Source organism: Clupea harengus, chromosome 8 (assembly GCF_900700415.2).
Source record: "Clupea harengus chromosome 8, Ch_v2.0.2, whole genome shotgun sequence".
Classification (NCBI taxonomy): domain Eukaryota; kingdom Metazoa; phylum Chordata; class Actinopteri; order Clupeiformes; family Clupeidae; genus Clupea; species Clupea harengus.
In genome coordinates, this window is record NC_045159.1 from 6825980 (window position 1) to 6844256 (window position 18277).

At 42.1% G+C, this 18277-nt stretch overlaps 1 protein-coding gene across 3 annotated transcripts in view; it reads left to right on the forward strand.

Annotated features, from left to right (window-relative positions):
• The first annotated feature begins 975 nt into the window (after window positions 1–975).
• Window positions 976–18277, forward strand: part of LOC105907413 (glutamate receptor 1) — a 44117-nt gene continuing 26815 nt past the window's right edge. Inside the window, exons 1-7 of one of the 3 annotated variants that reach the window (XM_031571655.2) lie at window positions 976–1434; window positions 1622–1756; window positions 9351–9590; window positions 14240–14424; window positions 15110–15163; window positions 17580–17738; window positions 17945–18112. In XM_031571655.2, the coding sequence (XP_031427515.1) occupies window positions 1353–1434; window positions 1622–1756; window positions 9351–9590; window positions 14240–14424; window positions 15110–15163; window positions 17580–17738; window positions 17945–18112 (1023 nt within the window). In that variant the 5' untranslated portion in view covers window positions 976–1352. The remainder of the gene's footprint in view (window positions 1435–1621; window positions 1757–9350; window positions 9591–14239; window positions 14425–15109; window positions 15164–17579; window positions 17739–17944; window positions 18113–18277) is intronic. The other 2 variants (XM_012835728.3, XM_031571656.2) reach the window with 2 other exon arrangements.

The window sequence follows — 18277 nt, forward strand, 5'->3', positions numbered from 1 at the left end:
GACAAGATAGCATAAATGGCTGAGAGTACTTTTATGGATAGGCATTCACCAGTACCTCGCCTGACCTTCTGTTTCATCGCTATTTGAGACCCAAATATGAGGACATTGGTGAAAACATTTCCTCTGGGTGGTGTTCTGCTGACAGTGCTCATGCTAACCTCTTGGTACTTTGAAAATGGTGGAGTCAGATGTGTTCTACATTAAATATGCATGTGTTCTATAGGTGCACCACGAGGTACTCATATATTAATCCAAAAAAGTAGAATAAAGACATTTTACCAACTAGTCACCAAAGGAGTATTTAAATGAAGGCTTTGATTAGAAATGTTACAGAATGGGAATTATGATAACTGTGTGTGTGTGTGTGTGTGTGTGTGTGTGTGTGTGTGTGTGTGTGTGTGTGTGTGTGTGTCAGTGTGTGTGTGGTGTGAAAATGGCATAACAGTATGGCATTAGATGTACGTATTTCTGTCTTTTACATTATGGCCTTAACTATAATTTCAAGTTCCAGACCCAACTTGAGTCTGCCTCCAAAATGATTTTGTCTGCCCTTCCATGTGTCATCTAAATCCATTTAGATATCTGTAATGAACCCATTATCATGCTCATCAGGCTATCATGACCCACATGGAGCACATTCATTGCCAGTGCTCAGTTAAAACTATGAGCTCATGTTCGGAGTTAGTCTGACTGGGATCAACATACTGTATTTATGAGAAGCAAAGCAAAATGTTAAACAGAGGCAAAAAGAATGAACACCTCTTTACTTCAGCACCCTTTTCAGTGTTGAATTCTTCAATAGAACCTATATCTAAATCAGCTGCTCATCATCATGGCCATTGCAGTATTAGTGTGAAATTATTATTATTATTATTATTATTATAGTTGTTATTAGTATTATTATTATGGTTGTTGTTGTCTTTCTTTTCAAAGTGAAGTAGAACATCGCCTCGTCATCAAATCGTTAGGCTAAGGGTAAAAGTCTAAATGGTACAGTCTGCGGAGGGGCTTACATATTTGGAATCACATCCAACTGTAGACTTCCACGCTTCTGAGTGTGAAAAGAGGACAACGAACATGCGCTGACTGTGTTAAGAAAGCAATCGTGACCCCTTTGCTGACACTATTGAGTCGTTTCATTTGTAGGTAGGGCGCGCGGAATCACAGTTCCTCAGTTGCCACGGTTATTACCTCAAGCGCAGCGCTTGCAGCGGGGAGAAAAGAGACTTGAGTAGAGCTCTGCGAATTCAGTTTGTCTGTACTATGGGCACATTGTGTGGAAACTGACGGATGCGCGTCAGAATATCTTGTTGGATTTTGGCTTTCTTTGCGTCGCCAATGCGAAAGGAAATATGCAGCGAAGCTTCGCCTTTCTCCTCACCAGTGTTGTAGGCTTTTGTTTAGGTTCAAGTTTTCCAAGTAATATTAATATAGGTAAGTATTTTTGTGACGAACTGTAAACCTACTCAGGCTTTTCTTCATTTGAAGTAAGATTGACATGAACTTCCTAAATTCACATCCAGTAGGAATAGAGAAGGACTGTATATTCACAATCGTCGTGTTTTAAAGGTTTTGGTGATATCAACATTAATGTTTCCAATGGTTTTGGTTTTGCTGACAGGAGGATTATTCCCCACCGGCTCCCACGAATATGAGGTTTTTCGATTTGCGCTTTCTCGACATCAGGATATCCCTAAACTGGTACCACAAGTGGATATGGTCGATACAGGGAGCAGCTTTGCCATGACATACGCATGTAAGTTGCTTCTGTTTTTTATTGTTGACTGTGGAAGGTGAGTGCCACAAAGAAACCATAACCACCATATCGTGTCAACGTTGAGTCTATGCGTGGGAGAAACCATAACAGAAGAGTTGACATCTATCTGTTGCTTAAAACCCTAAAACTACTATATTACTCGATGAATGCACCAGAAGTCAACAAGTGAAACAGACATTCGAATGTCTTTGATTCACATCAATTGTTGCGGCAGAAAAGAAAAGCATTTCTTTATACGGTCGCTAGTACAGACTGTCTTTTTGTAGTTTCAGACATTCAAATAAGAGAAACGATTTAGCTGGTTTGTGTCAGGCAGATTTAGTGGTAGACTACCTACAATGGAACAAAAAAACGGGGCTTATGTTGGTGTTTAAATACTCGAAGTTTGATTTGGGATGCATCGTATGCGTCAGCAAGATCTTTGAACTTTTTGTCTATTGACGTTTTGAAGCGTTGAGGTGAAGGCACTGCGCAGAGAAACCCAGTAAGACAGCAAGAGATGAGCTATTCATTGAAGCTGGCAAGCTGGCAGGAACGAAAGAGAGACAAATACAGACAGGCAGAGAGAAAGAGAGAGAGAAAAAAAGAGAGAAATTTGTGCTTTTGAATTACTGGAAACATATAACTGGGCTTCAGATGATATTTCAACAAATTAAGACAGCACAGCACAGATAACATCTTCATCACAATGTGTCTAGCTGAACAGTTTGTAATTACTGCTGGTTAATAGGCTAATAGGTTAGATTGGAGGCCCTTGAGATGTCATTTTGTCATTTTCCTTCTCACATGCATGCAGTTCTTTTTTTCAGTCTAGATATGAGGGATGTAGATAATTGAGACATTTTGAAGATTTAGCTTTGTCTACAGAGTTGAAGAAGGCACTGCTGTGCTCACTGTGATGACTGGTAGATTTTACAAGTTAGGTGAACCCCCTTAAAGTATAGAAGTGAAGCTAGCCACTGTTCATCTACACTCACACACACAGCAAGACTAAGATAAATAGTATGTGTGTGTGTGTGTGTGTGTGCTAAATAGAGAGAGAGAGAGAGAGAGAGAGATCCTCATATTCTGAATCATAGTGGTACTACCACAGTCCTTACTTCATTCAGAAGGTTTATCCTCAGTATTCAGCTCTCTCTGTCTCTGTCTCATTCTGTCTCATCACCTAACATGTCTTTCAAAGCTCTTGCTCATCCCCAAAGCATGACAGAAATGCACCACAAGTGCAGTTGCCCTGCCCAGCAGAAGACATATATATATTTGCGTAGACCAAAGAAAGAGTTACAACCAGAGATCTGTTTCTTCATACCCACCTGGATCTGTACTTTTTTTTTCTTCACATAACATGCACCTCACAGCTCCCCCATTAAGTGTGAATAGCTCCAGGAAACATTCTTCTAATCGAGGCCAAGGTGTAAATTAGTTTCTGGTTTGCACTGACCACATCAGCAGAATTTTAAAAGGCTCACACCGTCACTCAGCTAAACTCCTCTCTGGCACAAACACGGATAAGTTGGTGTACCACATATCATTAGCCCAGGAGAGGGCAGCACCAAGGCCCAGTTGGAACATTAGCTGCTTGTTACGTGTAGATCTGGTCATTTTCATTGCACCTCAGTGTATTCTGCTAAAAGATGTTTCATTTGACTAAATATCAAGATTCGATCAAACACAAATTGAAAACATGTTAAGCTGGTGGTTGTTCTCTAAAGAGGTACCAGGTGTGGCCATGAGTACATGATAGGTCTTGCCGTTTCAGTGGATTTTTTTTTTATTGCCATATAATGGAAGGTCAGCACTGTGCATGGCCCTTGGATGAATAATATTGTGTCATTTAAACAAACACAAAATACACATTTTCATTTATACTTATTCCACCTATGCAAGCATCCAAGTCATTACCAAACAAAATATATCCATTTTAAATAACAGTGTTATTTGGAGCGCAAAGGGAGTGTGTGTCTTGAATATTCATCTTTTGTTATTAGGAGTCATTGCATTGCATCTACTTTTGCTTGTTTATTCATAGTTGCTCCATTTTGTTCATTAGTTGCTGTCCTTTCACAACTCGATTCCCCGCCACGGATTAAGTTGTAAATACAAATGCCATTGGATTCATTATGCAAATGGCTGTGTTAGCCACAATGCCCTCCAGTGAAAATGCATTATAGTAAGCTGGTCTTGAGGACTGTAAAAAATAACGCAACACATTCATACAATCCGAACTTCCCTTTCTTTACATACGAAGGACTTCATTTATGCCTCTAATGGGCTTTTTAGCAACTTGAAATTCAACCCTATTCACATGTCCATTCTGAGGAGCACCTTATCAGTAAATTACTTACTGGAAAGACGCATGGAGAGAAAATTGGTTGAACATTATCTCAGTGTACATTTTTTTCCCTGCCGCATTAGAATATGCACGTTGTCACATTGTGTCAGGGCATCCGAGGAGTGCTGGAGTTTCATAACGAGATATGTTCACTTCCTTATTTTGTTGTTGTTTCAGTCCTAATGATGTGGCTGCAAGGCCTCTTCATTTTTTCTCTCTCTTCTCAAATTTCAGGACACTCCTCATTCATCACCACTAAAAAGTTATGCAACCTACAGAAAAATGTTTTTCTTTTTCTTCCACTTGTGTGTGTTTATGTGTGTGACTATGTATGACTATGGTTGTGTGAAACCCCAAACTGTTTAAAAATGGCACAGAGATGTCTTCTGGCCATGTTTGGTCCATTAGGAGCTGCAAACGGTCACCTAAGTGGCTCTTTTGTCTCCACGCATCCCTAGCAGGGAGCTGCCTCTGCAAGCCCATTTAATCTATTATTCATTGCATCATTGCTAAACTGATTACTTTCTGGAGTTCAGATTTGAGAATTACTCTATCAGTTCAGAGAGCACCATGTTATGGCTCAATGAAGAGTAGAGGAGAGTGCTAAAGCTTGAAAAATCCATTTAAGTAAGGGGGGGGATTGACAATATTTAGCTGGATTGAGACAGGTGCTCTCAAGAGGGGAGTCGGTGATTGAAATTACCATTTCAAGGGAGGCTTAGAGTTTTCAGATGATAGCAAACCTTGATAGGTTGTGGCAAGATGTTGTCTGTTTGAACATGCGATAACAATGTAAAACGATGCTGATCCAGAGACACAGCAGATCAGCTTGGTCATTAGAAAGTGCCTGGGCATGAAGTACTCTACTACTTTGGTGACTTTTTCAGGGATGCCTGAACTCTGACCCCCTTTCATGCTCGCATCCTTCCTTGGAAACCACGCATGTGAAAGCAAAGCTCTAAAGAACCGAACCGACCGTTGTGGACACAGCTGTAGTCATTTGCCAATAGAGGGAATAGAACCAATTTGAAATAAAAAAAAAACTGAATTATGTGAAGCATACTACTGCAGATACAGTATCTCAGTGCATTACTGTATGTCTCCAGATAGCTTTGCTGACCTTAGCCAGTACATGGATGGCGTGGCAGACGTGTCATAACACCTTCACAGCCCTTCCCCGGCATGACAGCCTGTCCAGTGCATTTGATTTATTAGTCAGAGCCTGCTCGTGGTCCCCTTCCCGACGAATATCAGTCCCTGCGATCACGGTGACACACAGCCAGACATGCCGCACAGCATGCCAATCAGCTCAGGTCCAAAGGGCCCCATTGAGGCGCTTTAGATGAGAGTAATGGGGTTTAAGACAAACCCGGCTTTATGTGTCCCCTCCAGTGGGCTGCTGCTCCGATTCCTGCGCGTCCCTGAACAGATCCCCCCAAACGGCAGTTCTGAATCTAAACTCGACCGTGCAGACTTGGAAGAAGACGAACCAGCCGACTGATATAGGGAACACGACCACTCCCCCTGGTTACAGCCCTAGCTCCAGTGCATTCCATCCTGGAGAGTCAGTGCCCTCTGTTGACGCTTATACATCTCTCTGGCGAGATCAGCTGTGAAGGACCAGCTGTGGTATAAAGCAGCAGAGGCTGCCAGCTCTGGGCAACAAGAAGAAGAAGAAAAAAAAAAAACTGTTTAAAAATAAAGCAGTGTCAGACACGCGGTTTGTCATAGGATCCCTACATGATGATATAGGTCAGTTAAGGGGGGCTTCAGTGTTGATTGTTGTTGACAGGTATCTCATTAGCCTGATATGAAATGCCACCAGGACCAGTGCTGAGGGCACGGGGAAAGCAAGTAGGGCAGCAGGGGCTCATGGAGCGTCAGAGATCAGATATGTTTATCTAATGCCTCATGGCTGTGTGTGTGTAGGGGTGAGGGGGGTGAACCTTGACCTTTTCCCTCATGTCTGTGTAGTAGAGGATGAGAGGAATGGAGACCCAGGGCCCCTAATGCACATTGACTGTGACTTCTTAGGCGCTGTGGAGGGGAACTCTGAGAAGCTGCCGGTGATTTAGAGGCGAATATAACATGACCACTGATATCTTGGATATTTTGGAGTGTCTGATGATATTGTTGCTCGGTTGACCCCCCTGGGCTTGAAGAGTCCTTCAGCTTGTCCTCGTAGAAGAACCATAAAAACACTGAAGGGGTTTCAGATTACAAACCTATGTTACGTCGATGTTCTGTCAAGTCCCCCATTAGAGATCATCAGATCAGTTTACCCTAGCACCAGCATCCTAACTGAGAGAGTTTACTATAGCTAGATAATATATCACTTATGCTTGCATTACATTTGATTTCTTTCTGTTAAATGGACTCAAAGTGCCTCTCCTGTTTACCATACATGCCCTGAATTCACAGTCAGGCACTTGTGGAAAAAGCGACTATTCAGGCTGTTATACAACAGGAATGGAGACCTCAGTCAGGCAATGGTAGAAAAAAGTTTTTTTTCTTTACAACGGTTAACACCAAGGGAGAGAAAGCATGGCTTCACATAAGGATTCACCAGGTTCTCTGACTAGAACAGAGAACGTCTCATCTTAAGTATCCTAGGTTTGACAGGAGAGGGGGTTGTTGATCACAGAGCTCAGATTACATGGGCCACCCTGGGTCCAGATCTAACGTGTGATATAGAGCAGATACCACCTGATGCAGGATGTGCACTTAGGCGTCAGAACGACCCTATGGCCATCGAGACATAACCAAAACACCCCAATCCTTGTTACTGAGAAATACAGAGGCACACAGATAGAAATGGCACATTCAGGAACACACAGATATCTGCTTTAGGGATGCACGATATTGAATTTTAGCCGATATCCGATATGCCGATATTTACAAGCTCATTTTGGCCGATTGCCGATGCCGATGCTGATATATATATATACCACCTGATGCAGGATGTACACTTAGGCATCAGAACAACCCTATGGCCATCGAGACATAACCAAAACACCCCAATCCTTATCACTGAGAAATACAGAGGCACACAGATAGAAATGGCACATTCAGGAACACACAGATATCTGCTTTAGGGATGCACGATATTGAATTTTAGCCGATATCCGATATGCCGATATTTACAAGCTCATTTTGGCCGATTGCCGATGCCGATGCCGATATATACACCTCTGCTTTTTAATTATTGAAAAGTCTCTCCTGTACTAGAATTAATCTGTTATTATGATAGGGTAATGCTGTAGATACGGGACATAAAAAAATGATTTGTATCATTTTAGAAATAGACATTCACTAATGAAAACTATTGAAATTATTTTAAATATGGCAGATTTATTTATATTTTCACATCACAATTTTCATACTTGAACAGTACCTCCTTGAACTTGAACAACTACACTCTGGAAATGCAACTTGGCTAACTTGGCAAGGTAACGTTGGTTAACTGACTTACAGTTTAATAACATCCCTTCTAGGATTCCTAGACTAATCTATGTAAGGTTATTGCCAAGTTAGCTATATAAATTCCATATATGCAAAAGTAAGCCATGTACAGATAGCGTGGGCTCGTGACATAAAGTTTCACATCCCGTCAAATGAGATCATCAATGTTGCAAAGCGTTGCACGCGGGTGGTCTACATCTATGCATGCAACCTACGTTATGGCCAAGCTGTCGTCTCCTCTTCCATCTCCTGAAAGGTTTCCTGACAAATAGCATGTCAACATCCTCTGATACTGTGAAGTACTGCCACACAGCCGACGTGTTGAATCACGTTGTTGGCGCTCATAGTAACCAAAACATTTGCTTCGCGTGCGCATAATTTGAACGTCACCTTATCGGCCAGGTACATCGGCAGAAATTTTCATATCTGCAGATGCCGATAATTAAGTTTTGAAGCTTTTATCTGCCGCTATCGATGTTGTGCCGATATTATCGTGCATCCCTAATATGCTTACCCTACTTCTAATTCTAAGAAACATAAAGGCATTTGAGTAGAATAATAAGACGGTAACATATAAGAATCACAAGACTTCAGTTCTGACTGGAGTCTCTCTCCAGGCCAGTGACAAGTTTGTTCCTGTTTTGATAAACAGCATAGCTTCAGTGAAGTCCCTGTAGGTCCTTCATAAAGGCACCTGGCTTGAGAGTAAGCCCAGCGAAGGGCGCTTGGGTCATTATTAATTATCACCACTGCCAGGCCATAATACTTCACTCCAAAGAGGCTCTCCAGCCAGGCAGACGGGCAGTCTTAAGCATCTGGAGCCCAGGGAGGCCGCGGACCTCTACTATGGATCTGTGCAGCGGGGGCTCCTCAGATCTGCGCTGGGGTTCAGGGATGATCACTCACCTCAAGGTCCCGCTGCGACCAGCGGCAACGGCCTCGCTGCCAAAAAGCCCAGAGGCAGAGAAACCGCCCTTCCCAACGCAAAGCACATGACACACAGCATCATAGCTGACCTTATGTTCTAATTTACACCTCATTGAGATTCATTTGCGCCATATGAAGAAACAACAGCCCGAAGTGTTAATGTATAAAACAGTGGCTAAAGTTCTGTGGTGGATTCTCTCTCTCTCTCTCTCTCTGCACCTATGCAAGCATGCAGGGACATGTAATATCAGTATTATAGAATGGCAACAGTTCATTTAGCAAAAACAAGGGATGAAAACAGGACTACAAAAAAGATCCTCATCACTGCCTGGCCTTAGTAGTGGCTGCGCCTGCAGCCTTGCTCTGGTATCAGTTTCTAAAAAGCTGCACTCTGTTCGCACCGTGTTAATTGTTTGTTATTGATGCATGAGCCATATTAATGCTCATTATTTCTTTATGTTAATTAACATGGAGTCCTAGACCACTTATTCTGTGAAGCTGACAGAGTGTGACACCCTCTATCAATTAAAAATTCTTAATTGAAGGGACTAAAAATATTACCAGTTGTGGTGTGCCTGAAGGAAGAGGGTCTGACACCAGCATTCAGTATTAACAAGGCTTATAAGCAAGTCTTTTTGGAGACTCACCTCCCCCTGGCTGATCTGCTACAGCAGTTCAATTTTGAAATGATCAAAACAGTCAAGTTGAGCTTCACTCCCCAAAAACAATGATCTCGCCCTAACTCTTCTCGAGCTTCACCCCCCAAAAACAATGATCTCGCCCTAACTCTCCTCGAGCTTCACCCCCCCAAAACAATGATCTCGCTCTAACTCTCATCTTTTTCCTCCTCAGTCTGCTCGCAGTTCTCCAAAGGAGTCTACGCCATCATTGGACTATATGACAAGAAGACCATGAACATGCTCATGTCCTTCTGTGGAGCGCTTCACGTCTGCTTCGTCACTCCGAGTTTCCCCATTGACACCAACAATCAGTTTGTCATCCAGCTTCGGCCGGAGCTGCAAGATGCCTTGATAGGTCTCGTGGAGCACTACAAGTGGAACAAGTTTGTCTACATGTACAGCTCTGAATCAGGTAGGTCTTCCTTCTCGTCTCAACGTTAAGAGGATATGACAGCTTTGAATGTCAAAGTCACATCTTACACGGGCACATTTAAAAGAAGGTGCTTCTGTAGTGTCAAATTAGCATGCATTATTAAGTGCATTATTGGAATACAGGTTGTGGACAGTGAGGATGCTGTATGTCTTCATATACTCAGTTCAACTTGAAATGCTTCTGAGGATGTTGGAAATTTTAACTCTTTATCTCTGTGTCTTTGTGGACTTGTGAGGATACCTGTAAGAAATGCTATTGTGAGAGCGGTTCTGAGTCCATTCGGTTTTAGTGACACTTCCAGTTTCCTAGTCTATCTCTGGGGATGCGAGACTACTCATGATCTGCTTGAAACACTGGAAAACATTTTCCATGATCTCATATTCGTGAAGGAAGCCATATTTATCTGGTGCTCTTCCACCGATTTCCAACAAATAATCATGATACTCCATCAGTGTGTACCACCATAAACTGGGGCATCAAGTGTAGCTTCAGAACTGTACTGCATCTTTCAGAGAGAACAACAGCACATGGAGTGATGAATGCAAGGTCACAGTTGAACAGTCGAGCAGTTATATAATTCAGTACATAATGTTACCACTGTAGCTTCTCTGTTGTCATACATGCTGTCATCTTTGAAGATGGGTTTTCTGATTTGGCAAATTGATTTCTTTTGGATGGAATGTTCTTACAGTGAGATGAGCATGCCATTGATTTGTTTGTCTTACTCATGTTGGCCACCATTGAGCTGGGAACTCAAGGTCATTGACTCTTCCATGCCGTTCTAATACCACCGGAATCCCCGTTGCTCTCCTCCTGTTGCCTGGATACCGTATTGCACACACAAGATTATTTTAAACCCTTTAAGAAACTCTGTGTGTGTTTATGTGTTTGTGTTTGTGTGTGTGTGTGTGTGTGTGTGTGTGTGTGTGTGTGTGTGTGTGTGTGTGTGTATGTGTGTGTGTGTTCTGAAATTAAGGAATACCTTCCTCATTATTGGAAATTGTAATCCAATTGAGTGTTACTGATTAGTACATTTAATCTCACAGCAGTAGGGGTAGGGGATTGTTATTTCAAGGTATACATTCAGTGCTTTTAGTTCTCTATGAATTTTTGTAAATTAAGGAACTTTAGAGGACAATCATCTTTGTGATTCACTTTAAATGTCATCAGAATAATCTATTCCAGTTTAATTTCCCCACCAATTTATGCAAGTGTTCTAAAACCTAACTCTTAAGTTAGTCTGTTTCACAGTGTATTTGTCCAATTTGCAAGTAATGGATAAATGCTGGCATGAAAATAATTCTTAATGAGCCAGCTTTGCTGATGGATGTTAAGAAGAAGGTCAATTAGACTCAAATGGAGATGGCTGGAAATTCAGTCTGTTTTTGTGCGACATTTGGAGACGGGCAGGTGAGTGAAAGCATTAGAGAGAGCGGAAGAGGAGTCGACTGGGGCCAAGCTTGTTTCTCCGTCCCAGTCCCAAACGCTCATCTCTTCCGTCTCACATCCTTATCTGCACTGGTGCAGTAGTGTGAGGCAACAGTAATGCGATAGGACCCTCGCTCTCTGTCTCTCTCTCTCTCTCTCCCTCTCTCTCTCTCTCTCTCTCCCTCTCCCCCTCTCTCTCTTCCCCTTTCTGTCTTTCTCTTTCTTGTGCTCTCTCACTGCCCAGTTTATCTCCAGGTTAGTGCTGCTCAGTGGGCGATAAAGCTGGTTTGCTCTCCAGTGCGAGACAATTTCACAGCTGCCGAGACAAGCTCAAACGCGCCCGCACACACAGACTACAGGAGAGCATCAGTGCTGCAAAAGGCTGGAGAGGCATTTCAAAATTCGATCCGACACAGTCTTTTAATGAACACAAAATACGCTGGCCGCCTCACCGCTATTTCACTGACAAACCTAGTTTTGGCATCTGTTGCATAACCCAAGTATCCACTATAATTAGCAAATCTCCATTTAATCTGTTACTATATGTAGCTCGGAGAATGCAAAGGGATTTGTAATGTAGTCAGTGTCTTTGTGCGCTGCAAGAATCACACTCCTACCTTAAATGGAGGTGAACTGAAAAGAGGATTGTGAGAGTAAAGCCTTACCTCGAAGAGATTGAAAATTCAACTGCACATAATAGTATTGAGTATTAAGTCATTCTAGTTAATGTTGTTATATCTGCTCAAATTTGACTATAAAACCACATGAGCAAATCATGCCTTTCTCCACGTTTCCTTTGTAGATGTCTGAATGTTTATCTCTGTTAATTGTATGCGCGGTAAACTGTGAAACCGGTATAGTAAAGTTTGTGTCTATGGTTATTTATTTCATGGGCACAGTAAATGTTATTCCTGAGTCCCCATCCATCAAAGCTGAGCCTTTGTCCCACTGAAGGTAATTATAGTAATGGTGTCATGGTCTAAGAGTACCCCATTGTTCATTAAGGGCTAAATAGCAAATAAAGCATAGTGAAAAAATACTCTAGTCACAACAGAAAAGTTCATCATGTTGAATCCAAATTTCGGTCTCATCTGAAATCCTCATCTGTGAACTGCTTATCAGTTTTATTTACAAGGAATTAGTCATTTAGCCCACAATCTGGCTGACAAAATATGCACTAGTCTAGTCTTGTGTAGTTGCCAAAAATAGTTTAGGTTTCAGTCGCTGTTTGCTCTATATTCCAACCATTCTCCTGTTTGGACCGTTCGGACTGCTTACAGATGCTGCTCTGCTACTACTGTAGGTGTTTGGAGTTGATCAAAATGTGCTTTGAAGCCGGTTGCTTTCTGCCTAAGGTTGAGTTTACAATTTAGTGTCTTTGAAGTTGAAATTATGCGTAGATCCATATGCATGTCCTTCATGTTGACCACCAAGCTTATCATTGAAAAACACTTGTCAGCGATCAGAGAGGTTCCAAGGTTTAATAAAAAATAAAAAATAAACCTTGCAGCATACCTCACCAGGAGACCAGAACAACTACATGAAAACTGTGTCAGTGAGATCAAAAAAGCAATGCCAGCCTAAGCCCATTCACACTACAAGTTTGTAAAACTGGACATGAAACTTTATTACCTTTGATATTACAAGCATACCTGTGAAATAAAAGCATGACAGTTTAGGTGTCAAACATTCCATTTGCCTTTTGTTTATCCTGTCCCAATTTATTCTTTTCATATTTCAAACAAGGCCCCTCAACCTTCAATTTTTGTAAACATATCTTTCATACTCTAGGGGTTAGTTCAAATTTGAAAGCTGGAGAAAAGAAATGTCCCTCACATCTAACAAATCATCTGTGTGTATTTTTGGCCTCGCTGTGCACTCACAATCTAATTTGATATGCTCTTGCCCAAGAGAGTCCCCACCAAATGGCAACCCCCCACTAGGCCAGTGTAACAGAGATATGCGCCATTATAAACCCAATTACATCCGTTCGCTTCTGATACTGATGACGGACTGTCAGGATGAGTTGAGCAGTAACGTGTTCTAACAGTGATGACTAATGGCCACGGTATGTATCCTGTATCCTGCTCAGTTTAAAGACCCAGCCACGGGCGCTTTACATGTCTCAGAGCAACAACCCCCAATAAAGAGCAAACACCAACCGGCAATCAGGAGCAGGGGGCTTCATTTTCGCTGCACTCTGATAAACCAGCATGACAGAAAACAGGAGTTGCATGTTGTTGTATCACTTACGAGGAACGCAACAAGGAGTGGCTGCAAGACACCGGCTTGTTTTGGTTTTTTAGATGGCTCCTTTATAAGTGTCTCACAATCCTGATGTTATCCAGCTAGGTTTGAATTGTATCAGCTCCCATTGTGTTGACGCAGGTGCCGCGTGAGGCAGGCTTGAGAGTTGTGCAGTTGCACGAGTGGAGTACAAGGTTCACGGCTACAAATGGTATGAAAATAAAATAGCATCAGGGCATAAAATGTGTTTCTTTTGAAAGGCAGTATGGTACCAAGTGTGGAAGTCTGCGAGGAGTAGAAGCATAGGGATGGGAACTTGTGCTGTGCTTGGAGACGGTTCTTTGTTGCGATGATGCTGTTCAGCTGTGCTCATCCCATCTTGTAAGTAGTACTCTTCAAGGGTTTGCGGAGGCATGAATGGATGATGGGAAGGCTGAAGGCCAGCGTGGTTGGGGGGATTGAGAAACTTTTCCCCACTTCACAGAAAGCCCTTGCTGTGATCAATCCAGACTCTGCATAATGTGTTCGGACTAACTGACTTCAAACACATGCCTCCACATTCTTATCATGCAAAGCGCTATTTTTTTCTCTCTCTCTTTTGACGGAACTGAGGGAACATTTTAAATTTTGCATTCTGAATACAGAACTCAAGGACAATGACACATATCTGCTGTATGCTTTTTTGGATAATCAGACGTGCGGCAGTCATGCTTACTGTTTGTTAATGTGATGTGAAGCTGAGGCCATGGTACAAACACTGAAACTTTTCTGCACACTTTTGGACAAGTCCAAGCTCTGGGGAGGTTGCATGGCTAGAGCCGACTTGAATGGTATTTGCGAACAAAGCGTGAGGTTCAAAAGTTTAGAGTATTGGATATGAAATTAAAATGCTGACATCAAGAGCTATCCGCTAACAGTCTGTGGCATACCAATGTTGTCTTTTTCTCTGATAGGTCTGACAGTTCTGCAGAAGATCCTAGACACAGCCGCTGAAAAGACGTGGAAGGTGACCTCAGTAAACCTGGACAGCCTGACAGAGACGGCCTTTCTGAAGGTCATTCAGGACCTGGAAATTAAAAAAGACCACCGCGTCATTCTAGACTGTGAGCTGGAGAGGCTCAACTCCATCCTCAACCTGGTAATTATGTCAAGACTGACATCACTGCGTCAATACATCAATAGCAGTCTGTAATTGCAGACCTGAGACTACAAGCGGCAGCGGATCTCTAGATTGGTCGAGTGGATGTCTAGCCAGAACTCATTTCATCTTAATGTTCAACAGGCGTGAATCTGAAGAGAGAAACACAATAGTCTGGTCATTATTTATACAATAATTTATATTTTCTATTCTTATTTTTTTTTAACATTATTTACATTTCTATCGTTGTTTTTCTTTAAGTGATATTATTGTGGCATTTTGCCTGGCTGTTATCTAACGTTTGCCACACTTTGAACCCAGGAGAGTTTGCCAGGATGTGCAGATCGCAGGTGTACGGCCAATTATAATGCAGGGGGTGCACACATGTAGTCAATAAGCCTGTAATTGGCCCTCCCATAGTGACAGATGCCAAATCCTCCCTCCACCCCTCTCATGTTGCTGCAGCTGCCCCTTCTCCCCCGATAACAGACATTCCTCACTCGGAGAGCGAGGGAAGGTGTGCAATTAGAAAGATGGGCTCCTGATTAGCTTCTATTTGGAGAATCGGGATCCAGGCCCAGGCTTTAATCTCCATCGCTGATAAACCTCGTCTTGAATTCAGTCAATAAAATGGAGGAAGTGCGTTTTTTGAAAATGTGTTTTAAATGTGTATTTATCTTTCCAGATCGCAGCACAAAAGAAAAATCTCAAAACGTACCACTTCATCCTGGCAAACCTGGTGAGTACCGGTAAAGATTTTACCTCTCTCGCCCTGTTGAATCTCATACTCAAGGCAAATAGCTCATATGTAAATCGTCCAGTAGCCTTTTGTCTGAGGCCTAAAGTTGAACAAAATCAATAGTGCCATTGTTCCATGTAGTGGTGCTTATTCATCCTCTTTGTATCGGACTGAAACATCTCAGCTTTTAAATGCAGAGCACAATACAGACAGATTGCTGATTACCCGCTGAGCAAGGGAATTATCATTACTGCTTCTTAAAGGCATCACAGCCTCTCCCCCTCTCTTTTCATGTGAGGGAGTGTGTATGTGTGTGTGAGTGAGTATGGATTTGCAAGTGTGTGTATCTGTGTGTGCCTGCACATATGACTCAGTTTGCATATGTGTGTGTGTGTGTGTGTGTGTGTGTGTGTGTGTGTGTGTGTGTGTGTGTGTGTGTGTGTGTGTGTGTGTGTGTGTGTGTGTGTGTGTGTGCGTGCATATATGTCAGTGTGGTTGTTCCTTGACTATGTACTCACAGTCCTTTCTAAATGGACTTTCACCGAAAAAGACAAATGTCAAGGATTATTAGGAAGGTTGTAAGAGCATAGCAGATTTATAGAATTTAAATCACTGTTTTCAACAGAGAATGCATTTTATGGTCATTTGGCATATTACATGAACTGCCTCATATATCTACTGTGGACGTATGTAAACAAATATAGGGTATTATATCTACACTTAAACTTTTCTCCATATTTATGGGCATTTAAAAAACTGTACATCAGCTCAATTTACAGAGAACTGGCAGGAGTGAAAGAAATGTCAAAAATGATTTCTGTGCTTCTCCACATTATTGATAATTAGGTTGTTGTAATTAGTTGTACGAATGGTTGTTGAGCTGAGCATTGTTAGGTTCCTAATGGGATCCTTTAACATCAAATTGCAATTTAAGAAGTACGCTCTGGCACATGATTGGATTGTGTCATAATAAAACAACATGTCAAGTCATAAATAATGATGACAATAAAGGCTGCAAGGATGCCACACTTTTGGCGAGTGAGGCCCCATAGGGTCCAAATCTGTGTGAGAAACCGTTTAATATGAAGACTCTGAAATACACACACACACACACACACACACACACACACACACACACACACACATTCTGTCATATATACGCACTTACATAAGCACGCATTTTCATATCATTCACACACACTGAGAGAGAAACTGAGAGGAAGAAAGATGCCATCAAGCGCTGATTGTTGTTTTAACCTCAACATAAAGAGATTAAATATACTATGAACTAAACCGAAACACTTTTCACCAGCATTTACTCAATAACACTCTATCTGAAAGATAAAATCTGTATATTAATTAAGATGTTGAACGGTTAATCTCTATAATATACTTTGTGATTCTGCATCCTGAATGTCCTGTTTAAAGCCTCTGATTCTCCTGATGTTTAACAGTGTATAGCTGTAAATGTTCTTTCCTTGTTGTTCTGAATTTTACATACTATCAGCAGCATATTGCATTGCAATGGTAGGAATGCTTGAGGACCCCCTCGAAAACGAGATGCTGCATCTCAAGGGGTTATCCTCCAAACAATACATTTCAAATTTCAAATATGCTCTCGTTTTGGGCTTTACATGATCTTGACATTTAAAGGGCAATCCATACATTGATGTTGTGACGTCAAAAGGCCTAGTTCTTCTTAGAAATAAAAAACAAACAAACAAAGAAGCTTAATGCATGGTTATTTGTAAAAAAAAAAACCTACTCTAAGTGGATGCAGACATGTTTCTTTACCTTCTATGGAGGGATTGCATGAGATTTAGCACTTTATATGCCTTATTTTCAAGTGACAATAAGCAGCATGGAATGAGATGTTCAGTCCCTCAGTTACCCATTAGAGGGCTTTGATGTGCATTGAACTAGCCATAGTTTGGAACAGGCACAGTTGCACACTGTCAAATCTAATTCGATCGTATTGTCACCAAAACAAGACTTCAGGACCATTCAACAGGCATTTAACAACATCCCAGCATTTGCAGTATTGTTCAATACAATTGTTCTGTGTCAATCTGTATCATACAGCTCATTAGGACTGCTGCATCTGGGAATGACAGTAGTGTGCACTCTAAATTAGACCAAATTACAAAGTACTTCAATCAAATGTCATGCATTCACATCTTAAATGAAGATATTCATGTCTACATTTGAATTGTATGCATACACACCCATCATACATGTAGTTACAGGTAGTACTGACATTAGGCCCATTGTCGGGGGGGGGGGGCATTTAGAGATCATCTTGTACCTGGGCCTGAGCAAGACACACTGCGGGCTTGACTGACATCCAGGTGTGGTCATTATCTCGGTTGGAGTGTGTTTGAGTTGCCGGTAATGTTCATGACCTTTTTCCTCTCAGGGCTTCATGGATCTGAATCTGACGGAGTTTAAGAAGGGAGGTGCTAATGTGACAGGCTTTCAGCTGGTGAACTACACAGACCCCCTTGTCAGCAGCACCATACAGGACTGGTTGGAGTTTGACAGCAAGGATCTAAAAATTCCCAAAAGAAGACTGAAGGTACAAGCAAAGACACAGGATTTATGCGGATCTGTTGAATAGTTAAAGGAAATCAGAAAAAAATCAAATTATGGTCTAAGTCCTTCTAAGGATTTACTCCACTGGTTCCTATGCTTTCCAAAACGACATCTGTGGAATGCACACATCTTTTTTACTGCAATCAGGTGTAGATGCTGTAACTGTTCCACCTTCATCCCTATGTGCAGTACACTGGAGCGCTCACCTACGACGGGGTGACTGTGATGGCCACCGCCTTCCAGAACCTCAGAAAGCAGCGCATTGACATTTCGCGTCGAGGGAACGCCGGGGAGTGCCTGGCCAATCCCCCGGCTCCCTGGGGCCAGGGCATCGACATCCAGAGAGCCCTGCAGCAGGTAGGCTAAGCCCAGCAAGCAGCCACCATGCTGGGGAGCCAGTGGCTCGGACACCCCAGGGGTCAGGGTTCAACCTAATGCAGTGGAAAAGGGCACCCGCACAAATTTGTATTAGTTCCCATAGTGATTTTCTGCTCTTCTTCAGGGACTCATTTAGTGTAGATT